General features: G+C 41.4%; 1 protein-coding gene across 1 annotated transcript in view; it reads right to left on the bottom strand.

Moving 5' to 3' along the window:
• The window catches only part of POLL (DNA polymerase lambda), a 57,028-nt gene that overhangs the window by 10,439 nt on the left and 20,006 nt on the right, over window positions 1-26,583 (bottom strand). Inside the window, exons 5-8 of the mRNA XM_089683270.1 lie at window positions 23,356-23,670; window positions 21,763-21,936; window positions 17,567-17,695; window positions 13,501-13,669 (exon numbers count right to left, since the gene is read on the bottom strand). Of these exons, the coding sequence (XP_089539396.1) occupies window positions 13,501-13,669; window positions 17,567-17,695; window positions 21,763-21,936; window positions 23,356-23,670 (787 nt within the window). The remainder of the gene's footprint in view (window positions 1-13,500; window positions 13,670-17,566; window positions 17,696-21,762; window positions 21,937-23,355; window positions 23,671-26,583) is intronic.

Genomic DNA, 26,583 nt, shown 5'->3' with positions numbered 1-26,583 from the left:
GCCTAAAGTCCCATGCACACTGTGAGTTTAACCTCAATGCAGGGAGTTCCAGCATTTAGGCATGGGTGGACAGCACAGGTGCGCATCCAGTCTTGCTGCCAGCAGCCTGTCAAACTCTGAGAGTCTGACAGCTAGTGCAGCTAGACAGGGCAGTCTGCATTTCAGGCATTCGTCCCTGGGAACATACTGCTTGACAGGCTGCTGGCAGTGGGGCTGGAAGGCAAAGCTCTTCCCTTCACCTGAGGCTAAGGCCAGGTTCACACCTGTGCTTTTTTTATGAATTTTGCGTTTTGCAGGAATGCAGTGCATGCTTTTTTTCATGATTTCATATGGATCACATTCACATCTATGTGTTTTCTGCGCGCACATTTTTGGAAAGAATCAGGGACTTCTTTTCCCGCAGCAGTTTGCGTTTTTAGTCCAATACATTTCAATGGAACCGCATCTAAAATGCAAGTGCTGCATTTTGCTTGCATATTTTATGTGTTTTGCATTTTTTAATCTGCCCAGCAACAAGTTGGCCCAAAAAAAATAAATAAAAGGCAAAACGCATCGAAAATGCGTAAAAAACGCACAGCTAAAAGCACTCCAGAAACGGACCAAGTGCAAACTGCATAGGTGTGAACCTGGCCTAAACCCCATTCACTGAGGCTAAACGTCCAATGTGAATGGGCCCTTAAATTGAAAGTTCGGTTGGCCCAAAAGTAAAACTAAAGCCAAAACTTTTTTAAAATTTAGATTTCAGAGGGATTAGAACACTGATCAGGTGTTTATTGCTGTCTGTGTCCCTGGTAAAGAGATTTACCCTATTTGTCTTGGTTACCATTATTACAAAAAGGGAAAGAAAATCCCAAACTTTGCATGGTCACCAGAAGAGAATAGAAGGGAAATCATCCAATGAGGACACTAGTTCTAGTGACTACCAGGGATGTCCCTCACTATTGATGCCTTTCCTCACACTTCTGTTGTGGCTATGGAACAGGAAGTGTAGGGAAATTTCCTCAATGGGACACAGATAGGACAAAAAAAACTGACAGGGGTTATAGCTCTCTCTCACTCTTTCCAAAATTAAAAAAGTGTTGCCTTCAGGTTTCACTTTAAAATGGTAGTAAAGTCTTGCGGAGACAAATGCAGCTCCAGACACTGTGGTGGATTCCAACTTTGAAGTTGGGATCTTTCCCTAGCCTGGAATGGCTGGGTGACGTCAGCTGGCAGTGGGCTTCAGAAAACTGAATGAATTGCACTCCTGTGATCCACAGGAGATGTACAGCCAAAAGAGCTTTGGCTGTACTTCTGCTTTAAGTAGAAGCCTTTCTAAATGCTGCTCCTAGACCAGGGACAGGGATCATAGCAGGGTCACAATTAAAGTGTATGTTCAGCCAAAATGTTTGTGAGGGAAAGGGTTACATCCCCATTTGAGCTTTTACTGCTATTTAGGGGCTTAATTAGAGAAGTTTTACCTCACTTTCTGCCCTGCTGACAATTTCAACAGACAGCAAGGGGAAATCTCCAACAGCAAAAGGAGCAAGAGGATTTTTGCACTTTTCTTGGAATCCATTGAGGGTCACAGGGCTCATCCTTCTTTGCTTATGAATGTGCTCTTGGTACTGCTTTGCTACAAAACTGAACCATGCTGGGAGTGTGAGGGGTTATAATCAGGTAGTCAATATTTTTTTTTTTGTTTGTCGGTGTTCAATCCTCCTCCAGAAGGTGCATGACTTCCTGTGTCCGTCAATGGAAGAAAAGTATGCTATTTTGTCTTTCTCATCCATTTAGGGACGCAGCAAGTCATTCACCTTTGTGGCATCCAAAAACAGTGCAACTGAGGGGTAGGCAACACAAAACAAACCAAGGAACAACAGAGAACTAAGGACTGCCTACAGCTCAAAGAGCTGCCAGGAAGACCTTACCTTGCAGAGCTGGCATCAGATGAGACCACAACCTCCCAGTGGTAGAAAGAATTGTGAGAATAGCAGACCACCTCTGAGGGATGATGTTGCATTGCTTTGTTCCAACCAATGCATTTTGCCATCCAGGACATCATCCGGAGCAGTCCAGTCAGGCTGACTTCCGATGAGAGGATCTTCCAGAAGGATAGGCCTATCCAATTCCAGAGCTGGAAGACACCATACCAGGAACTACCTGACCCCAAAAGGAGCAGAGATAGCTCTGCTAATTTGTGTGGTGACAAAGGAAGAATGAAAGTGAGGAGCTGACGAGAGAGCTGGAGCTGAAGGTTCCATTTATATCCCTGGATTATCACTCTGTATTTAAGCACCTAAGAGGCAATTGATGCAGTTTTGCAAAGTGGATGCAAGGCTTTTCTGAAGGTTTAGCAGGCTACTTACCGTAGACGAGAGAACCAAGTTTTGGAGGCCTAGACGTTAATACTCCAGGAGTAAAGAAACAAGAGGGAAGAGACTTGGCAGGTTTTTCCTTAGGTTTTTCACAGATGGGTACTCTTGCCTCCACTAACAAATCATTAATAACATCAAGGGTTGGTCTTAATGGACATTGGTCCTCAAAGACCATGCAGGTCAAGTGCTCCATGAATGCAGGGTTCACTGGAGACCAGAACTTTAACCAGAGTGCCTTGTGCATGTGCATTAACAAAAAAACCAACATAGGAGATAAGAAGAGAGAGTTGCAGCAGGCTATCACAGCTGAAGCATAAAGCTCCATCCATTTACTCTACATAGTTGATATCAGTGAGGAATCCACTGCTGTAGTAGAGAGATCAAGTTAAGGTCACAGCAGAATGGGTTAGAGGACAGGGCCCGTGCGGAGCTTTAAAAAAGGGATTTTACCTACTGATCAGTAGGATCTTTGTATGCAGGAACTCCCTCCACTGCCCTGGTGGTTTCCTTGGTCACTGGAAGATACAAAGTAGGTGTAGACCACTGTTTCACAAAATCCTTTCCAAATGGGAACAAGCCTAGTAAGCATCTGGGGGTGCTAAGGGCATGTCAGGGTGATTCCAATGCCCACAGAAGAAGCTCTTGCAGAGCAGGTGTAAAGCATATATCTTTGCAGCTGCAGTGGCTGGAGATAGTAGGCTGATTCTCGAGCCCCAGGGTAGTGCACATAGCATCAAAAGAAGCTGAAACAGTCTCCTTTAATTCAGGAGTAATATCAAAAAACTGAGCTTCCTCAAGAATAATCTTGTCCTGTAGAGATTGGGGCAGTTCAGAATCATAATCAGAAATAGTTACTGTGACCAACAGGTCAGAAGCCGCTAGGGCTGTGGGCAAATCAGCTATACAATTTAGAAGTAAAGCCACAGGAACACATTTAAAATCTCTGTGGTGCCAGAAGCTGGGTAAATTGGGCCTCAAAGCCTTATAGTTGAGACCCTGGTCAAAAAGGCAGGGGTCGGAGTCTCGGTCTCGTCCAGCAGAGCTAGGAAAGACTTTGATGATGAGCAAGACTCTATAATCACAGGAGAACAAAATTCCAGGTTACTGATGCCGGCACCTTCAAAGGGCACAGAACAATCGCTCCCGTAACTATTAGTGGAGTGTAAGCTGGGGTCACCCGTTGCAGGGGGATCATCCCTTTTGTGTCTAGAAACAGAGATGTTGTGACCATATGGTGGTAAGGCAACTTAAGCTCAGAGTATGAAACAGGGCCTCAGGTACTCAGAACACCCACACAGCTGGTAAGGGTCAGACGGCCAGAAGTCACCAAAAATAACTGCAGGTAGGCAGTAGTAACAAACTAAAGTTTGGGGTTCCACATGTTGCATTGAAGAAGCAGCAGTGGACGATGCTTGGTCAATGCTGAATGGCTGGAGGAAGATATCAGTGCTCAGTCCCTCAGTGCTTTTGCGGTAGGAACCAGATAAAAACTGGAATTTTAAATGTGCACAACAATCCTAAATTAAGTAGCTCCAGATGCTCAGCCTATTCACAATGCCAACAACTACTGAACTGGAAAGCACCTTACATGGAACCCAGTACCCAAAGGTAATTTCCATGTTGGCGCTGCAAAGTCCAGTGCAGTGTGTCCAGTCATCGTACTCCTAGCTAGGCTAGGCTGAGGAAGGCTGCACTGAATAGCTGCAACAGAAGAAATGTAGAGAAAAAACTTGCTGGAAGAAAAATGAAAAAAAAAAATAAAATATTGGTAAAATAAACAAGTTAACTGTCTACTTGCAAAGCTAAAGAAAATATTTCCATCCTCCTAGAAAACGAGCAAAAAAACTGAAGCATGCTCAGAGAAGGAGGGGTTATCCATGGCTAGGCCACAGGGCTACAGTTTTGTTTAAAAACGAATTCTCCTGCGCTCTAGGGCTCAGACAGGTGGCGAACAGATGGAACCAGGCCTGGAGGGATCGTCCACCAATCCATAAAGGGCTGTGCGGCTCCAAAACAAGGCTGGGGAAGCCCAATCAACACTGCAGAATGAAATGAAAACGAGAAGCGCACCAACCTTGCGCATTACCTCAGTAACCAAAATTTATTAATTGTAAAAAATATACTCACAAACAGCGAATAAAATCAGGCATGTAAGTCCTCACAGGGACTTGAAGCTAACATGAGTCCCATCAGGGGAGTGGGTGTTCAGTACAGCTGACGCGTTTCGAAGGGGGTCCCTTCTTCCTCAGAGCTAACTGAACTGTGAGTGCTCTCTCCTATATATACTCCTGGACTGAACCTAGGCCCTCCCCACTGGGTTGGGCAGTCTCAGGTTAGTAGGAGGGGCCAAGATATCGTCAACAGACAATCACTATTTGTAATGCCATCAGAGAGAAATGATATAGACAAACGTAAAATATAAGATATAAAATATATAAAACCACATTTTGCATACACCACTTAGTATGCATGTAATATATCAACTTAGCGATGAACACCAATGGGAATGATGATAATAGATAATAAATGATGAAACATAATATATAGTAAATAGTTAGTCTTATTCCATGATTCATTAGTGAGCGATGTATCAAATGGACAATGCATCCAGAGGGCTTGTCATGATGCTGGATGAGTATATAGCAATTAATGTAAAAATAAATTGTTAGTCAATGGATGTCTTAATGGATAGGTGTCCGTAGTGACACAAACACATGTATATATATGTAGACATATAAACCCACACACAAACCTTCAACCAGAAGCTGTGTGATGTGTGCTACCAGGCAGCTGCATGTGCTTCATGATCGGATGATGGAGAGGATTGGATCAGTAATCTTGGATCCGTAATAATGTATGGTCAGCAGCAGAGGGAGATCTTATACTTCTCTCTATAGCTGCAGGTTTACCCTGTGTGTGGAACGCACGCTAGTATGGCATGGTCATGACTGCGCATGCGTGGACCAACATGCGCATGCGCAGTGTGAGGAGGGCAGGTCCGTCGGCGCGATCACGTGAGCGCGCTTCACGCGCATCTGACGGCCACTCTGTGCGCGTACACCAACACCGCTCTATTGGGCAAGATACCAGACCTGCCACCCCGCCCCCATCCTCTGACGAGGCTCTAGTTGGGGGAACTGTCTGGGGATTCCCCTCTAGCGAACTTGCTGTTGTGTGCACGTCATAGCCAATCAAATGGGGTGGTCAAACGGCCCTGGCTGCCGCACTCCAGAGGTGTATTGAAGTGAAAAGACATCAGCATGAACATATGTATACATGTGTATACACTACATACACATGCGTGTATCTCCTTAAGTGGATATGACAGTAGTGTTGCCGGTGGGTATAAAATATAAGACATATAGGCATATGTTCACATGAACGCCATCTATGCATCATGTATAGAACATATGTAATATATGATGATAAATACAATAAGATAAAATAATAATATAATATAAGATATAATACATATAATACAACTAAGACTCTATACACATAATTGCACATTAGATATTGAGGTAAAAACCACGATGTAGGCGCTTATGCACCCTAGTACTGATAAAAGACATTAAAATGATCCAATGATAATACTACTGATAGTGAGAGAGTCTAATATTAGGATACTATGATCCAGCATACAAGGCCATCACTTGCACCTCAAACCTAAAGCAATCTATTATTTTTGGTTTTTGGTTTTGCTTCTTAATAGGGTGAATGGTAATAGCAGCATATGTAACGAAACCCTGTATGGAAGATGTATATATTAGGTGTAACCATATAGGATAATATACATGCAAAAAAATATATAAAGATATGATAGACTTCATATCTATACATTTAAACATTTAAAAGATCGATGAACCGTGGGCTTGCAGTATGTTAACAGTCTTAGGGAGTCACTAGTTAGCACCAAACTACTGAAGGGACCATATGTGTACTTGTAGTATGGTAGAATGAAAGATTATTATTGTCAGGGCTAGTAATAGGTAACCACATTCCTTACACTCAACACATTCCTGATGGCAGCAGTATATGTATTAGTAGATATGATTGATATAATAAATCGCAGGATGAAAATATGTGGAAAAAAGTAGAGATAAACTAATTGTATTTGCACTACCTAGTGGCTAGATGAGAGTATGAATCTCAAGGTCATCGTTTAAACCTCTAGGAGACAAGGTACCCAATGTAAAGATCCAAAAACTTTCTCTTCTGCAGAGCTCTTGGTATCTCCTCCCACTATCTAAGTCCTTTGTAATTGCCTCAATTCCGAAGACTTTCAATCCATCGTGATTACTCAGATGTTTTTCTTTAAAATGGCGGGGGACTGAGTATTTATCTTTTACCAATTTTATGTTGCTTTTATGCTCGCTGATGCGTGTCCTTAGGCACCGCGAGGTCCGGCCTACATATAATAGGCCACAAGGGCAGATTAGGCCATAGATGACAAAAGACGTCCCACAGTTTATAAACTGTTTGATGGGATATCTTTTGCCGTCTGTGCTCAGGAAATCTTTTTTTCGATGCCATATGACTCCACACGTACCACAGTTGGGAACACTGCATCTGTAGCTACCCTTTTGGTCAAATAACACTGACCACGGACTCGGGTTAGATGTCGGCTGGTAATTACTTTTGCGTACTCTACTTGGCGCTATTATGCTCCTGAGGTCTCTAGGTTTCCTGAAGATTAGTGTAGGTTTATCTGGGAGTGCGTTTCCTAGAGTTGGATCGTTTTTTAAAATGTTCCAATTTTTGGACAGAGTGTGTTTGATGTCCCAGGCTTTGTTGCTAAATCTAGTACAAAAACGTACGTAAAAGCCTGGGACATCAAACACACTCTGTCCAAAAATTGGAACATTTTAAAAAACGATCCAACTCTAGGAAACGCACTCCCAGATAAACCTACACTAATCTTCAGGAAACCTAGAGACCTCAGGAGCATAATAGCGCCAAGTAGAGTACGCAAAAGTAATTACCAGCCGACATCTAACCCGAGTTAGATCGAAAAAAAGATTTCCTGAGCACAGACGGCAAAAGATATCCCATCAAACAGTTTATAAACTGTGGGACGTCTTTTGTCATCTATGGCCTAATCTGCCCTTGTGGCCTATTATATGTAGGCCGGACCTCGCGGTGCCTAAGGACACGCATCAGCGAGCATAAAAGCAACATAAAATTGGTAAAAGATAAATACTCAGTCCCCCGCCATTTTAAAGAAAAACATCTGAGTAATCACGATGGATTGAAAGTCTTCGGAATTGAGGCAATTACAAAGGACTTAGATAGTGGGAGGAGATACCAAGAGCTCTGCAGAAGAGAAAGTTTTTGGATCTTTACATTGGGTACCTTGTCTCCTAGAGGTTTAAACGATGACCTTGAGATTCATACTCTCATCTAGCCACTAGGTAGTGCAAATACAATTAGTTTATCTCTACTTTTTTCCACATATTTTCATCCTGCGATTTATTATATCAATCATATCTACTAATACATATACTGCTGCCATCAGGAATGTGTTGAGTGTAAGGAATGTGGTTACCTATTACTAGCCCTGACAATAATAATCTTTCATTCTACCATACTACAAGTACACATATGGTCCCTTCAGTAGTTTGGTGCTAACTAGTGACTCCCTAAGACTGTTAACATACTGCAAGCCCACGGTTCATCGATCTTTTAAATGTTTAAATGTATAGATATGAAGTCTATCATATCTTTATATATTTTTTTGCATGTATATTATCCTATATGGTTACACCTAATATATACATCTTCCATACAGGGTTTCGTTACATATGCTGCTATTACCATTCACCCTATTAAGAAGCAAAACCAAAAACCAAAAATAATAGATTGCTTTAGGTTTGAGGTGCAAGTGATGGCCTTGTATGCTGGATCATAGTATCCTAATATTAGACTCTCTCACTATCAGTAGTATTATCATTGGATCATTTTAATGTCTTTTATCAGTACTAGGGTGCATAAGCGCCTACATCGTGGTTTTTACCTCAATATCTAATGTGCAATTATGTGTATAGAGTCTTAGTTGTATTATATGTATTATATCTTATATTATATTATTATTTTATCTTATTGTATTTATCATCATATATTACATATGTTCTATACATGATGCATAGATGGCGTTCATGTGAACATATGCCTATATGTCTTATATTTTATACCCACCGGCAACACTACTGTCATATCCACTTAAGGAGATACACGCATGTGTATGTAGTGTATACACATGTATACATATGTTCATGCTGATGTCTTTTCACTTCAATACACCTCTGGAGTGCGGCAGCCAGGGCCGTTTGACCACCCCATTTGATTGGCTATGACGTGCACACAACAGCAAGTTCGCTAGAGGGGAATCCCCAGACAGTTCCCCCAACTAGAGCCTCGTCAGAGGATGGGGGCGGGGTGGCAGGTCTGGTATCTTGCCCAATAGAGCGGTGTTGGTGTACGCGCACAGAGTGGCCGTCAGATGCGCGTGAAGCGCGCTCACGTGATCGCGCCGACGGACCTGCCCTCCTCACACTGCGCATGCGCATGTTGGTCCACGCATGCGCAGTCATGACCATGCCATACTAGCGTGCGTTCCACACACAGGGTAAACCTGCAGCTATAGAGAGAAGTATAAGATCTCCCTCTGCTGCTGACCATACATTATTACGGATCCAAGATTACTGATCCAATCCTCTCCATCATCCGATCATGAAGCACATGCAGCTGCCTGGTAGCACACATCACACAGCTTCTGGTTGAAGGTTTGTGTGTGGGTTTATATGTCTACATATATATACATGTGTTTGTGTCACTACGGACACCTATCCATTAAGACATCCATTGACTAACAATTTATTTTTACATTAATTGCTATATACTCATCCAGCATCATGACAAGCCCTCTGGATGAATTGTCCATTTGATACATCGCTCACTAATGAATCATGGAATAAGACTAACTATTTACTATATATTATGTTTCATCATTTATTATCTATTATCATCATTCCCATTGGTGTTCATCGCTAAGTTGATATATTACATGCATACTAAGTGGTGTATGCAAAATGTGGTTTTATATATTTTATATCTTATATTTTACGTTTGTCTATATCATTTCTCTCTGATGGCATTACAAATAGTGATTGTCTGTTGACGATATCTTGGCCCCTCCTACTAACCTGAGACTGCCCAACCCAGTGGGGAGGGCCTAGGTTCAGTCCAGGAGTATATATAGGAGAGAGCACTCACAGTTCAGTTAGCTCTGAGGAAGAAGGGACCCCCTTCGAAACGCGTCAGCTGTACTGAACACCCACTCCCCTGATGGGACTCATGTTAGCTTCAAGTCCCTGTGAGGACTTACATGCCTGATTTTATTCGCTGTTTGTGAGTATATTTTTTACAATTAATAAATTTTGGTTACTGAGGTAATGCGCAAGGTTGGTGCGCTTCTCGTTTTCATTTCATTCTGCACTACAGTTTTGTTTGTTTGCTGGTATCCAATCCTGCTGCAGGCAGCAGTATAACCCAAAGGTGAATAACTTCCCAAGTTTCTTAATGGATGAAAAAGAAAATGCGTGTTTACAAAAGTAGTGGGTTGCTAGAAACCTTCCAAATCTTTTATTCTGTTTGTACCCCTATTGCAGTTTTTTCCTCACTTTTGGTCTGTTTAACCAGTACACGCCCAGCCAATAGCCAAAAGGCGGACGGCAAAATGTACTGCATTTCCGGGTTGGACGCCAAATGGCGTCCTCCCGCACATGCGCAGTTTGCGCTCCTGCAGAGACGCGCAGCGGTGCGATCTGTCACTGGCCGTGTACCTCGGACACGGCCGATGACAGATCTGAGTATCGGCCCCTTTGCCGGTACCATGTGACCTGCTGTGACCAATCATAGCAGGTCACATAACAGTTGTATACAATGGATGGCTTCATTCATGCCATCCATTGTATACTACTGTCTAGCTGTGAATGGTCACAGCTAATCACATGCACATGTCATGTGATTAGCTGTGGCCAAATCACAGCTAAGCAAAAAAAAAAAAAAACAAAAACCTGAATGAATCAATGTCATTCAGGTAAATGCTTGCTTATAGCAAAGTAATTCCTTGCTATAAGCAAATTGTGTAAAAAACAAAACAAAATACTGATCACTTCCCCAAAGTAGTACAAGGTTACTATGGTAACTGTTAGGGATCCGGGTATGACCAGAAATGTGTGGACTGACACAGGGAAACGCAGGCTTCAGGTATAGTGTAAATAAGACAATTTATTAAGACTAAACAACACAAACGCAGTGCAAGGTAAACATAACACAGTGCAAACAACCCAAACTCCAACAGATAACCATATATACAAAACAACGTAGTCAGGCAGGCCGGGTCGGTAGCAAACGGGCAAACAGGGTACCAGGAGAGAGCGGAAGAGTGGTCAGGAATAGCCGAGGTCAGGACAGGCGGAGTTCACTCAGTCAGGATCAAGCAGAATCAGGAAGCAGACAGGATGCAGGTACAGGGGCTCATGGGAAACATTACACCAAGGCCCTGATCACAGGCCTGGCCATTCCTTAAATACACCTCCTGCAATCAGCCTCAGGTGATGGCTCATTGCAGGAGTGAGCCTCTGGTTGCTGAGAGCACCCGCTGGCCAGCCCTGGTACTGCAGCCCACAAGGCAGGTGAGTCCCACCACCACTGGCAAGTCCATTCCTGACAGTAACATTGTACTACTTTGGACATAGTGAAATATGAAAAAAAATCTATATAATTTTTTTTTCATACTGTCACCAGTCAGTGTCCCTGATCACCGCCATGCCAGTTATATGATGATGCTGTACTGCACTGGTGACAGTATGTAAAAAAAAATAGTGAAAATAATTTTTTGAATTTTTTCATTTTCCGAAAAATGATGACAAAAAAAATACAACTTCAAAAAACTCGAAATGCCTCTTATGAAGTACGTCAGACTGTCTACTCTGCAAAAAGGGGTCATTTGGGGGATATCTGTACTATTCTGACTTTCTTGGACCTCAACAAATTAGATTGGCCGTCAGTACTTCAGGATTGATCAATATTCAGATCTATACCATAGTTTGTGAACTCTATAACTTTCCTACAAACTAAAAAAATACATCCTAATTTGGGTTATTTTCACCAAAGACATGTAGCAGAATACATCTTGGCCTAAATTTATGAAGAACAATTATTTATTTGTAAACTTTTATAACTGAAAGAAAGAAAAATGTGTTTTTTTCAAAATTTTTGGTCTTTTTTTGATAATTTAGCAAAAAATAAAAACCCCGGATGTGATTAAATATGACCAAAAGAAAGCTCTAATTGTGTGAAGAAAATGATAAAATTTTAGTTTGGGTACAATGTTGTATGACCGTGCAATTGTCATTCAAAGTGTGAGAGCGCTGAAACGTGAAAAATGGCCTGGGCAGGAAGGTGTAAAATTGCCCGGTATTGAAATGGTTAAACCATTCTCACTGGGACAGCGAAGGGGGAAAGTGAGGAAAAATCTAAAGGAACCCAGGTAACAGTAAAAACTTGACAGAGCTTCTAACCTTCCTCACCCTGTCCAAAACAAAAGTTTTAGCTTGATATACTCTTTAACTGAGGACACTATAGATAGCCCTGTAGTAATGCAAGTAGAATAGTGGAAATAAGATTACACCTTCAAGGCTCATTTAGGCTACAATCGCAGATAACAATGTAAAAAGATGTATCCCATTATCCTTGAAGATGTAAACAACACATTTATATATTTGTAAATTCTATTTTATATTTTTTTATAAAAGTAACATATAAAACTAAGCCTGGATAAATGTTCGCTTTGTTATTGATATAATACAGCTTGCAAGATAAGTTAAGAGTTTCTTTAACCACCTTCCGTGCACCATATAAGGAAATGACGGCTGGGCGGCAGCTCTTGTTCTAGGACGACGTCATATGATGTCCCCCCACTCTAAGTGCACATGTGCACCCCCGGGGGCGTGTAGCGATTGGCGGTGCACTGTATTCCTGGGACACAGCGAATCACCGATCACACTAAAGAGCTGATGATGTCAGCTCTGTCATGTGATCAGCTGTGTCCAATCACAAGTAAACAAGGAAATGCCAGTAATCGGCAGTCCTCTGCTCACGATGACAGCGCGTGAGAAAAGCCGGTAATCAGCATTCCTCAGAGGGGACATCTACACTGATCATCAGTGCCCTGATGATCAGTGTAGCCCCATCAGTGCCCATCAATGCCACATATAAGTGCTCATCAGTGCCCATCAAAGCTACATATCAGTGCCTTCCAGTGCACATCAATACCACATATCAGTGGCCATCAGAGCTGCCTTTCAGTGCCAACTATCACTGCCAGTAAGTGATGTATATCAGTACCACCTATCATTGCCATCTAACAGTTCCAGTCATTGCCGACTATCAGTGCCAGTCAGTGCTGCCTATCAGTGCCATATATGAGTGCTGCCTGTCAATGCCCACCAGTGATGCCTGTCAATGTCCATCAGTGCCACCTATCAGAGCCTCCTCATCAGTGCCCACCACTGCAGCCTCATTAGCGTACATCAGTGAAGGAGAAAAATTACTTATTTAAAAAATGTTATAACACTTTATTTTTTTCAGACTTTTCAGTCTTTTTTAGTTTGTTTATCAAAAAATAAAAAACCCAGTGGTGATTAAATACTACCAAAAGAAAGCTCTGTCTAAAAATAAACATAAAAATGTTTTTTTGCATGACCGCGCAATTGTCATTCAAAGTGCGACAGCGCAGAAAGCTGAAAATTGGCCTGGGCGGGAACGGGGTAAAAGTGCCCGGTAGGCAAGTGGTTAAAGACTTAATTTGAAATATACAGTATACTAGAAAAAAAATGTAGCATTCCAGAAAGTAATAACCTATACAAGTTCTGGAATGCTACACTTTATTATTAACATATCTAAATTATAGGCCTCTATGTTCACAGATTGGAGATAGCTGGTTCCTGGTCTTTGATTTATAAATAAGTACAGGTCGGAATCATTTGACATTGTTTTGAAATGATTTTCTATCCACACTTACAGTTTGTGTAAACTCAGTAGGTGCATTTCTATTCTCTGTTAAGGACACAATTCTTACCTTGGGACTTAAGGCTGTCAATGAGTTTGCTAAAAACTCCTTTATGAGACTTCCCATCTGGATGTGTGATCAAGACATCTACATCTCCGCATGTTGATTTTTGACGCCGGTATGAGCCACAAGCTATGCTCATCAGCTCTGTATTGATGTCCTTGGCTGCTTTTCGTACCTGGATGGGAGAAGTAACAATTTAGATACACAAGTTTTATTCTACTATTTAATAAAATAGAGATATATAGCTCTGCTGGGTTTGCACAAGACAGGAGCTATATAAACCTGGGAAAACAGATGGTGGTTCTAGCCCCTGGTTCAATATGCTTATCTTTGTTACTGGTGTTCTCATGGTGTATCACCACCTCAATACAGTGAAAACTGGCATAGAAGTTCATGAACATTGGTTACACAGTTTGGTTATACAGTGCATCCAGAAAGTAACTTTTACCACATTTTATGTTACAGCCTTATTCCAACATTCTACGAACAATACCCCATAATGACAACGTGAAAGAAGTGCGTTGTGAAATCTTTGCAATTTATTAAAAATAAGAAATGAAAAAAAACCACATGTATATAAGTATTCACAGCCTTTACCATGACACTCAAAATTGAGCTCTGCTGCATCCTTTTCCCACTGATCAACCTTGAGATGTTTCCACAACTTGATTGGAGTCCACCTGTGGGAAATTCAGTTGATTGAACATGATTAGGAAAGGCATAAACCTGTCTATGTAAGGTCCCACAGTTAACAGTGCATGTCAGAGCACAAACCAAGCCATGAAGTCCAAGGAATTGTCTGTAGACCTCCGAGACAGGATTGTATCAAGGCACAGATCTGGGGAAGGGTACAGAAAAATGTCTGCAGCATTGAAGGTCCCAATGAGCACAGTGGCCTCCATCATCCATAAGTGGAAGAAGTTTGGAACCACCAGGAATCTTCCTAGAGTGGGCCGCCTGGCCAAAATGAGCGATCGAGAGAGAAGGGCCTTAGCCAGGGAGGCAACCAAGCACCCGATGGTCACTCTAAAAGAGCTCCAGCGTTTCTCTGTGGAGAGAGGAGAACCTTCCAGAAGAACAACCATCTCTGAGGCACTCAACCAATCAGGCCTGTATGGTAGAGTGTCCAGATGGAAGCCAGAAAAAGGCAAAATGGCAGCCCGCCTGGAGTTTGCCAAAAGGCACCTGAGGGACTCTCAGACCATGAGAAACAAAACTCTCTGGTCTGATGAAACAAAGATTGAACTCTTTGGCCTGAATGCCAAGCGTCATGTGTGGAGGAAACAAGGCACCACTCACCACCTGGCCAATACCATCCCTACAGTGAAGAATGGTGGTGGCAGCATCAGGCTGTGGGGATGTTTTTCAGCGGCAGGAACTGGGAGACTTGTCAGGATCGAAGGAAAAATGAATGTACAGAGAAATCCTTGATGAAAACCTGTTTCATAGCGCTCTGGATCTTAGACTGGGGCAACGGTTCATCTTTCAACAGGACAACGACCCTAAGCACACAGTCCACATAACAAAGGAGTGGCTATGGGCCAACTCTGTGAATGTCCTGGAGTGGCCCAGCCCAGACTTGAACCTGATTGAACATCTCTGGAGAGATCTGAAAAAGGCTGTGCACCGACGTTCCCCATCCAACCTGATGGAGCTTGAGAGGTACTGCAAAGTGGGAGAAATTGCCAAAAAATAGGTGTGCCAAGCTTGTAGCATCATACTCAAAATGACTTGAGGCTGTAATTGGTGGTAAAGGTGCTTCAACAAAGTATTGAGCAAAGGCTGTGAATACTTATGTACATGTGGGGTTTTTTTCGTTTTTTATTTTTAATAAATTGCAAAGATATATTGTTTGTAGAATGTTGAGGAAAAATGAATTTAATCCATTTTGGAATAAGGCTGTAACATAACGAAATGTTGCAAAAGTTAAGCACTGTGGATACTTTCTGGATGCACTGTACCAACTGCATTGTTAGCCAACTGCCCCGTATTCGTTTGCGCAGCCGGACAATTTAACCAGTGTAACTCTTGACCTGTTTGTGCATGTACATACTGAATACATATATTTATATATATATATATATATATATATATATATATATATATATATATATACACACACACACTGTATATACAGTATATTTACACATACACACACACTGTATATAACATATATATATATTTAATTTTTTGTTTGTTTGTTTCTCCATGGCAGAAATAAGGTCACTATCTGCAAACAGAAAGCAACACAGATTTGCCAATATAAGAGGTTCTTAGCACTTAAGATGTATGGCAAGTGGAGCAGCACTAAATAAAACGTACCCTCACAAATCCAGAGTGACATACGTCAGTAAGCCGTTTCTCCAGATGTTGTATAACAATGACATACTAAAAGGTCTGCAGCTTCCGAATATTGCCTTTTCTGTGTTGTTTTTCTTTTTATCTCTTTATAACAATTAAGGATCATCTTCTATTAGTAGAATAAACCCATTAATTCTGTCCTGTGTGTGCCAGTGACATGCCTAAGAAGGTCACCACTCTTTTCTCATGCATATTTTGTCTCTTTTTAATGAAGATTTCTGAAGACCTGCTACACTGCCACGGAGTGCAAAGCTCCCCCAAGCTCTTGATGCAACATACAGCAAGGACAGTGCCTAATCCCTTAATCCCCTCTTTCTCCTGGGCTTCACCCACAGGGGCCTAGAGACCCAGGACAAGTAATCCAATCAACAACAACAATGGGCCATGGCTCCTCCCCCTGCAGCAGCCACAACAACCTGGCTGACTTTTGAAAAGATGGGGAGGGGAGAAGAAAGGTACTTGAAATTGGAAAGTCATTCTTGAAAATCCTTTACGTGACAACCGTGTTTGAACAAAAAGGGAGGGTGGCAGTGGGGGGAATGAGTCTTTGGCCTTTAATCACACGCATGGGAACAAGATTCTCAGTGGGGTCCGGTTTGGTGCGCATTCTTTAAAATCAGGCTCTGTGGCTGAGTGACAGCGTCGCAATGACCGATGCTTCCACGGTGATGGGGGTATGCAGGTGTAACATAAAGCAGCTCGTTCCAACCCACCCCGAGGGATCCTGTCACTCAACAGCAACTTTTCCAACTCCGCCGCTTTTCATTTTCTCAAACAGACTGTCTTTGAAATAGTGTGTCCTGATGATCATTACAAAGAGCTGTGCTCTTACAGAAGCTTGTGGGAGAGAGAACCCTTTCTTAACAGAATATATTATGTTGTGCCCCGAATAATAGAAGAGAAAGAAATTTGCAGAGGCAAAAGGCACAAATACCCTGAAAACAAAAGCAGAGTTTATCTGCACAGCTTGATCATGTCTTCCAGCTCCATTCCCAGCGGCCAAAGATCTCACATGTTGCTTAACCTTACTTTAATCAACTTTAGCTTTGGCAAAAAAGGAGACCGGGAATTTGTTCAGTGATTGCCAGCTATTTATTAACAAAGTGACAATCCATTATGTTGCAGCAGCATTCTGTGCTTTGTAGTTGCTGTCCTTCAGTTGCATTGTGTGGTATACATGATCACTACGTGGCAAACATGCACACAACACGCCCTCCGGGACCCAGCACTACTTATCCATAAGTTCTAGGACTTCCATTCACCTTAAATGCATGGGCATACTGATATCAACCCATCTGACATGAGTATGGGAAAAAAGACTTGGATTTCAGACTTTGGAACTTGCTGGTAACAAGATGAACGAGGAGCTAGCGCATAAATAAGATGGATGTGGCTGTCATCAAATTTCCATCCAACCTTATAAAAGTGAGTGTAAATTTGGGTGGGGAAAATTCATACAACAATTATTGACAAATCAGGGCTAAAGTTTCTTCATCAGACCAAATATCAGTCCAGTAAGGAGTAATTAATATAATCAATTAAGACTTAGTTGCACAAAATGCATAAAAGATACACAAATACACTAGTGTCAGACAGAAGGGCAGTCACAAGCAACTTGTCACTATTTTCATCAATTCATAAAAACAAAGCAAAATAAAGACCAAAATCAACATTAATCATTCTCTACGACAGTACAATACAAGGGCCTTACAGTGTCTTCAATCATTCCAGCCTCTTCCCTGGGCATGCGGTCTAGGAAGTCTTCATAATGTTTCAAGCCAATGGCCTGCTGGGTGGTCAGGTTTGCCTTGGAGCGGATTTCCTCCAGACTTCGAAATCCCTGAAAAAGCATATTAATCAAAAAAGTGCACTATGTACAGTATATAGTCATATTACACCTCACCGATACAAAATATGTTAAAATGTTTACACCTCTCATATTCCAAAACGCACTAGAAATGGGAGATGAAATCTAAACCGCTAACATTAACGGATACACTTTGTAAATATTAGGCAAATCAGACAGTTTTACCTTAAAAACATTGACAATAGTAGGGACTATTCACAAAGTGATGTTTTACTGAATCCAAGTATGCAGTAAGATACCGCACAGCGTTTTTCCAAACGTTTGCTGGCATTCACTATAAAACGCTACTAAAATACCATGAGTTAGTTTATGAAGTCATGCAGTATTTTAGTAGTGAAAACATGCAGTAATGTAATGAGGGATCAGCTGTCAGTGGGTTCCCTGCTGACAGCTGAATGTAAAAAAAATAAATAAATAATTTCCAGAAATTAAAAATTAAGAAAAAAAACGGCACGGGGTCTCCCCATAATCCATACCAGACCCCTATTCGAGCATGCAGTCCAGCAGGGCAGGAAGGTGGGGGGGGGGCAAAGACGAGCAAGTGCCCACCGCCCCCCTAAACCATACCAGGCCACATGCCCTTGACATTGGGGGGGGTTACATTACACTTCTTTTGAGTCAATGAGTTGGAGTACCATGTACCCCATACTCAATCATATGGGGGGGCTGGATCTGGGGACCCCTTCCAGATTCCAATAAGCCCCCTGCCCGCAGACTCCCACAACCACCGGCCAGGATTGTGGGGAAAAGGCCCTTGTTGCCAATGAAGGCATGTGGCCTGGTATGGTTTGGGGGGGTAATGGGGGGTCTCACTCGTCCCCTCCTTTTTGTGACGTGCGGGGCTGCATCCTCAGGTAAGAGTCTGGTATGGATTCTGTGGATCGATGAGGTTAAAATTGAACTTTTTGGCCGGAATGAGCAAAGGTACGTTTGGAGAAGAAGGGGCACAGAATTTAATGAAAAGAACCTCTGTCCAACTGTTAAGCATGGGGTTGGATCAATCATGCTTTGGGGTTGTGTTGCAGCCAGTGGCACAGGGAACATCTCACGAGTAGAAGGAAAAATGGATTCAATAAAATTCCAGCAAATTTTGGATGGTAACTTGATGCCATCTGTGAAAAAGCTGAAGTTAAAGAGAGGATGGCTTCTACAAATGGATAATGATCCTAAACACACCTTGAAATCCACGGGGGATTACATCAAGAGGCGTAAACTGAAGGTTTTGCCATGGCCTTCACAATCTCCTGACCTCAACATAATTGAAAATCTATGGATAGACCTTAAAAGAGCAGTGCGTGACAGACAGCCCAGAAATCTCAAAGAACTGGAAGACTTTTGTAAGGAAGAATGGGCAAAGATACCTCAAACAAGAATTGAAAGACTCTTGGCTGGCTACAAAAAGCGTTTACAAGCTGTGATACTTGCCAAAGGGGGGCAGTACAAGATATTAACTCTGCAGGGTGCCCAAACTTTTGCAGACGCCATTTTTTTGTTTTCTGTTATTTTGAAAGTGTAAATGATGGAAATAAAATCTAACTTTTGTTGACATATTATAAGAATATCTAATCTGTAATTTGATGCCTTTTGGAGATTTTTCCATCTTTCCTTGGCTTCTTTATGCACATTAATACAAATTTTTAGCTGGGGTGCCCAAACTTTCGATCCCCACTGTATATATACAGTCATGGCCGAAATTGTTGGCACCCTTGATATTTTTCCTGAAAATCATGTATTTCTCACGAAACGTATTGCATTAACACATGTTTTGCTATACACATGTTTATTCCCTTTGTGTGTATTGGGACAAAACAAAAAAAGGGAGGAAAGAAAGCAAATTCGACATAATGTCACACAAACCTCCAAAAATGGGCTGGACAAAAGTATTGGCACCCTTTCACAACTGCGGATAAATAAGAATGTTACAAGCATGTGATGCTCCTGTAAACTCACCTGGGGCAAGTAACAGGTGTGGGCAATATAGAAATCACACCTGAAAGCAGATAAAAAGGAGAGACGTTCACTTAACCTTTGCATTGTGTGTCTGTCTGTGCCACACTAAGCATGGACAACAGAAAGAGGAGACGAGAACTGTCTGAGGACCTGAGAACCAAAATTGTGGCAAAATATCAACAATCTCAAGGTTACAAGTCCATCTCCAGAGAACTAGATTTGCCTTTGTCCACAGTGCGCAACATTATCAAGAAGTTTGCAACCCATGGCACTGTAGCTAATCTCCCTGGTCGTGGACGGATGAGGAAAATTGATGAAAGATTGCAACGCAGAATAGTCCGGATGGTGGATAAGCAGCCCCAAACATGTTCCAAAGACATTCAAGCTGTCCTGCAGGCTCAGGGAGCATCAGTGTCAGCGCGAACTATCCGTCGACATTTAAATGAAATGAAACGCTATGGCAGGAGACCCAGGAGGACCCCACTGCTGACACAGAGACATAAAAAAGCAAGACTACAGTTTGCCAAAATGTACTTGAGTAAGCCAAAAGCCTTCTGGGAAAACGTCTTGTGGACAGATGAGACCAAGATAGAGCTTTTCGGTAAAGCACATCATTCTACTGTTTACCGAAAACGGAATGAGGCCTACAAAGAACAAAACACAGTACCTACGGTAAAATATGGTGGAGGTTCAATGATGTTTTGGGGTTGTTTTGCTGCCTCTGGCACTGGGTGCCTTGACTGTGTGCAAGGCATCATGAAATCTGAGGATTACCAAAGGATTTTGGGTCGCACTGTAGGGCCCAGTGTCAGAAAGCTGGGTTTGCGTCCAAGATCCTGGGTCTTCCAGCAGGACAATGACCCCAAACATACGTCAAAAAGCACTCAGAAATGGATGGCAAAGAAGCGCTGGAGAGTTCTGAAGTGGCCAGCAATGAGCCCAGATCTAAATCCCATTGAACACCTGTGGAGAGATCTTAAAATTGCTGTTGGGAAAAGGTGTCCTTCCAATAAGAGAGACCTGGAGCTGTTTGCAAAGGAAGAGTGGTCCAAAATTCCGGGTGAGAGGTGTCAGAAGCTTATTGATGGTTATAGGAAGCGACTGATTTCAGTTATGTTTTCCAAAGGGTGTGCAACCAAATATTAAGTTAAGGGTGCCAATACTTTTGTCCAGCCCATTTTTGGGGTTTTGTGTGACATTATGTCATATTTGCTTTTCTGCCTCTGTTTTATATTTGTTCCAATACATACAAAGGGAATAAACATGTGTATAGCAAAACATGTGTTAATGCAATACCTTTTTTGTGTGAAATACTTGATTTTCAGGAAAAATATCAAGGGTGCCAACAATTTCGGCCATGACTGTATATCAGTTAAGGTTTGGGTTTGTTGTACATATTTGTGTTAGTTTTGGGTTTGGTTTGTTGCACTGCGTTTATGTCTGTGTCGCCTTAATAAATTATATTGTTTTACACGCTATACCTGAAGTCTGTGTTTCCTTGTGTCGGGCCACACACCTCTGGTCTTACCTGGATCCCTGACAATTTCCTTCTGTGAATTGATTTTAACGTCTTTTTATGCAGTATTTTCTTAGCGTTTTTGCTATTTGTGATAAATACTGCACAAGAGCAACAGTGAAGTGACATTTTTAGTGTCACATGCGATATGTGGTCACATGACCAATATAATGCATGTGATAACGTTTAGTGAATTGTCCCCATTGTTGCAAAAGAACCCTGTTCCTGGATCCCATATCCAAAAGTTGCTTCTATTAATGTACTACTTGATAGGTACCAGCACAGGTCTAACTTGGAAGCCTGGCACCAAGCCTTATGTCTCACAAAACCTCTAATTTAAGATCTGCTACCTGAACACTAGAAAAAAAATGCTTGCAAAAACTCTGCATGGACACAAATCTTAACCCATTTCCCCTATAATTTTACAGTCACTGATGCTTAACCCACAATTTTGGTATTTTGTGGATCCTTTTTTAAATAAGGCAAAGGTCAAAAATAGCAGCCTGTAAAAAAAGAAATAAAAAATAACAGAAATCACCTTTTTAATGAAGCAGCTTTATCTGTTATTACATACCTGTTGGTACCAGCTCTGGGCTGTCTTCACTCCTGCCCCCCAGATGTTAGAGAAGACCTCTAGGACAGCAATGCTGTCACTAATGTGATCTAGTTTGCGCAGATGCCCAATGTCCAATATTTCATCAATTTTCTCTGCCATTTTCTTACCAATACCAGGAATTTTGGCAGCTTCCTAAAAGTAACACAAGCATGAATAAACAGAACACTGCACTTCAAAAAGGTATCACCAATGTCTATCCTTTAAAGTTTACAGATTTTTAAAGAGCAATTTAACACAAGTAGGCAATTTCCAAAAACTAGTAATGCTATCCAGTAAACACAGCAGTCATGTTCAAATTATCAAGACATGTTTCAGGATGATTTCTCACACCCACCAATCAGATTTATTTTTTTTCACATTTCTGTGTGTGAATGACAGCAAAGAGCTTTGAGCGACTGTTCTAGCATTAACAACAGATGCGTTCCAGGATCACCAGACTATAGATAAAATTAAATGGGGTAGACTGCTCCACTACAGTAATGTCTGGTTGGAAAACTAAACTACTCTGCAGGCAAACTCAAGATTTAATTTTAATTTTGACTGAAATGTATTTTTAAATATTTACATCATTTAAAGCATTTGTAGTTTTAGTAAATTATATTTAAATTGTTAGGGATCTTATTACAATATACCAGCAATACCTCTTTTTTTTACCATAGCAACACTGTAAATGATTGCAGAATATAAACTAACATTATGAGTATATACTTTCCATTAAGCATTTTGTTCCATCATAGACCTAGTCTAATAGGAAAGAATAACCACCACACTTCACACAGATAAGGGAAAGACTTTACAATGATTACCGTACATTCTTTATTCTTTAGAAAACATGCAGTTTATTACATAAGCCAACAATAACTATTTTAAGTTTTATAAATTTGATGGCATCAGTATGTATGATGGTCTATAAATTTGATGGCATCACATGCTTGACTTTACTTGTAAGCTACACTGGAATATTTTATGGTGTGCTTAGTAAACACCTCTGCATTTTTTGGTTCGAGCCTCTGTAGCTTAGTTTTGTGTAAGGCAGCCCATTCATTTCAATTGGCTGCTCTACCAGTAGAAACATGGGAAAAGAAGTCCCCAATCTGTTTTTAAAATTTCACCAAAATTGTGCCAGGGTTCTCGATGCCTGTGGTGCCATTAAGAATTAATGACACCTGCCTGCATGTGCTAAAATGCAGCGCATTTCTCTGCAGGTTAGGAATGCATGCAATTTTGCATGCGTTCACCATCCGCAGAGATGTGAACCTAGCCTAATTCTTAAAGCCACAGTATTATAAATCAGGTTATGGTAAGAATGCCAAATAGAACCAAAACATTTAAAAAAATTTTAAAAAGAAGTGGTTATGGAAGCTAAATTTTCCACAAGGTTTTAAAGGAATGATCTGCATGGCTGTGGATTGATCTTTAATTTGTAATGAAAGGGAAGATCTGTATACACTAGACCTTCTGTTTTAAGATGTGAAAGCTTTGAATTCTTTCACAACATCTCCCTAAAATCAATATACATTATTGGTTATATCCATAAAGATTTTTGTTCACCTGAGAAGATGTAACTGGCTTATGGTAACTTTTTAGTGCATTTATAGCCTTTGAATATCCCAGAGATCTCCAGCGGTCTCCTTGAACAGAGTAGGCCTTTGCGAGCACCTCCAGCTTGTCAGTGATAAACTGATTGTGATTCTCTTTCTTGGTCTCAGATGATTGGGCGCATACCCACTTTCCAGACACTGTTGGTGCTTCTTTACCAGTCTTCTCATGCTCTGTGTTCTTTGTAATTTGCTGGCCAAACATCAATGCATCCAGGTCACCTTGAGTTACACCAAAATCCTCTCCATCACTTCCCTCATCAGATTCCTTTACAGAGAGAAAATGAGATCATTATTCATTAACAGCATCTAATACATTCTTGAAGAACAACGCTGAAGCATGCACTTCTTAAAAAAAGTTATATATGTAAGTTTATATAAACTGATCAGCCATAAAGTGGGTGGATTATACTAGGCAGTAAGTGTCCCTGAAGCTGATGTGTTGAAAGCATAAAAAATGGGCAAGTGTAAGGATTTGGGAGATGGTGACAAAAGGGCAAAATTGTAATGGTCAGAGTCAAAGCAACTCCAAAAATACAGCTTTTGTGGGATGTCCCCGGTCTGCAGCAGTTAAGAGCTACCAATAATGGTCCAAAATAAAAAAACAGAACCGCAACAGGGTCTAGAGTTGTCAAGGCTCATTGATGTACATGTGAAGTGAAAGGCTGGCCTGTGAAGTTTGATCCAATAGAAGAGATACTGTAGCTCAAATTACTGAAAAAGTTAAAGCTGGCACCAATAGAAAAGTGTCATGACACACAGTGGAATACAGTTTTTTTTGTATGGGGCTGAGTAGCTGCAGACAATCAGGGTGCCCATGCTGACCTGTGTCCACAGCCAAAAGTGCCTACAATGGGCATGTGAGCATCAGAACTAGACCACACAGCAATGGAAAAAGGTGGCCTGGTCTAATAAATCCAATAATGGTTTGAGGGACAAAAACAAGTTTGGATGTTGGTTTGGCCTCCACATTCTCCAGATATCAATCCAAATTGAGCATCTGTGGGATGTGCTGAAAAAACAAGTCTGATCCATGGAGGCCACACCTTGCAACTTACAGAATCTTCTACTGACGGCTTGATGCCAGATACCATAGCTTACCTTCAGAGGTCTAGAGGAGTCCATGCCTCCAAGAGTCATAGTGGCTGATCGGTGTATATACATACAAACGTGTGTATGTTTAGTTAATGCAAGAACTTTCAACAGGTTGAATTTTTAAAGTGTTAGCACAAGGAGCAACCATGGGGGAGTTGAACATCCTATGATTCGCCTATCACTATGATGGACAAATTCAACCTCAAAAACAAGGCTGATGACCCAGGTAGCATATCAGGCACCTAACAGTGCCTTTTTTTTTGGAGCAAGCAACACTTTCCAATTTTTCTTTTCACACATGTTTTGTCAGGGAGCGAGGAGCCAGACACACAAGGAGGTGCAATTAAAGGTAGGTTTATTAATATAAAAATAAGACAAAAGTCTATGCGAGTCCAACAGCGGAAATCATAGCCAAAGCCTGGGTCAAGAGCCAGGAAGAATCGTCGCCAGAGCCGGAATCAGGAGCCAGGAAGAATGGTCGCCAGAGCCGGGGTCAGGAGCCAGGAGGAGTCTTAGCCAAAGCCAAGTCGGTATCCAGGAAAGCAATGAGTAGCTAAACAGGAGCTTGCTGTTGTGCAACAGACAGGACACGAATGCAATGGACAGCCACAAACAGCAGATTTATATGTGATAAGCCGCCACCCCCTGGGGGAGGAGCCACAGAGGGCTGAAAGCATAAAGGATCCCACAATGCTTTGCAGACACCTAAGATGGATGCCAGCACATGGAGCAGCACAAGGTCTGAGGAAAGGTAGGACCTTGACAGGTTTGCACTAAGTAAATAAAAACACCATCAGGGTAGATTGCAATGCTTGTAACTAACTATATTGAAACCAACTGGGGATGTTTCTCATACTATGGTTTTGAGCCTATTTATCGCATACCAGGGATCATGGATCAGTTTGAATACATCAAAATACTTGAGGTCATGTTGCCTTATGCCAAAGAGGAAATGCCCCTCAAATGGCTGCTTCAACAAGACAAGGCCCCAAACACACCAGTAAGCGAGCAGCGTCTTGGTTCCAGAACAACAAAATTACCATTATGAAGTGGCCATATAATCCTTAATCCAACAGAAAACTTGTGGGGTGACATCAAAAATGCCATTTCTGAGGCAAAACCAAGAAATAGAGAAGAACTGTGGAATGTAGTCCAATCATCCTGGGCTGGAATACCTGTTCACAGGTGCCAGAAGTTGGTCAACTCCATGCAACACAGATGTACAGCAATTCTCAGAAACAGTGCTTATACAACTAGTTCAGTGATTCACAAGAAAGCTATATCTTCAAGCATTTTTCAGTTTATACAGTAAATGTTTGCGTTTGTAAAGAAAAATGCAGACACTGCTATTATTTTGAACAGTCTAAACATTCCTTTTCTTCACTTTCTGTAAAGTAATAACACATTTGAAACATTTTTCTTCATGTTTTGATTTGGAAAAGACTGTGCAGTGTTCCCAATGCATTTACGTGTATGGAAATTAAAGCTATTATAAGGATTTTGAGCTTTACTCACTTTTTTAAACACACTGCTATTATTTTTAACGCAACTTTAACAAAGACACCCTTAAGGAACTGGTTTATCAGAAAGATTTACAGTATTGGGACCTTTACTGTAGTCAGTCTTTCCAGGATGAGAGCATGCCAACCTGCTGTAGATCGGTCAGGATCTTCAGCCGATCTGCCGTTTTAAAAAAGCCTCCAAAAAGGTCTGAGGTTACCATGGAGTTTTCTAGTAGGGAGATCTCCTATTGTTACCAGTTCCTGGCCTTGAAATGTCATTAAAAGCAATAGATTTCTGAAGCTGCAACAGTGAAAGCCAATCACTCTATAAACACATATTTACTCAATATTTTGATATCTTAATATTGATCTGAAATGTACCCCTCCTCTCTCTTAGCCCCCTGAGATGCACATCATTCTCAACTAGCCCTTCCTACATGGAGTTGAGTATACCTTTTAGTTACTGTTGAGTAAGGTATGCTGTAACACTTTGTTGTGCCGAGCCTGGGTATGCCCAATAGGCTTGGTTTTGTACCTACATTTTTGAAATTCAATAAAAAGAATTTTCAAAAACAAAACACATA

Source organism: Staurois parvus, unplaced genomic scaffold (genome assembly GCF_062004578.1).
Source record: "Staurois parvus isolate SC_StPar_1 unplaced genomic scaffold, SC_StPar_1.0 ptg000303l, whole genome shotgun sequence".
Classification (NCBI taxonomy): Eukaryota; Metazoa; Chordata; class Amphibia; order Anura; family Ranidae; genus Staurois; species Staurois parvus.
This window is presented reverse-complemented; position numbering and strand designations above follow the sequence as displayed.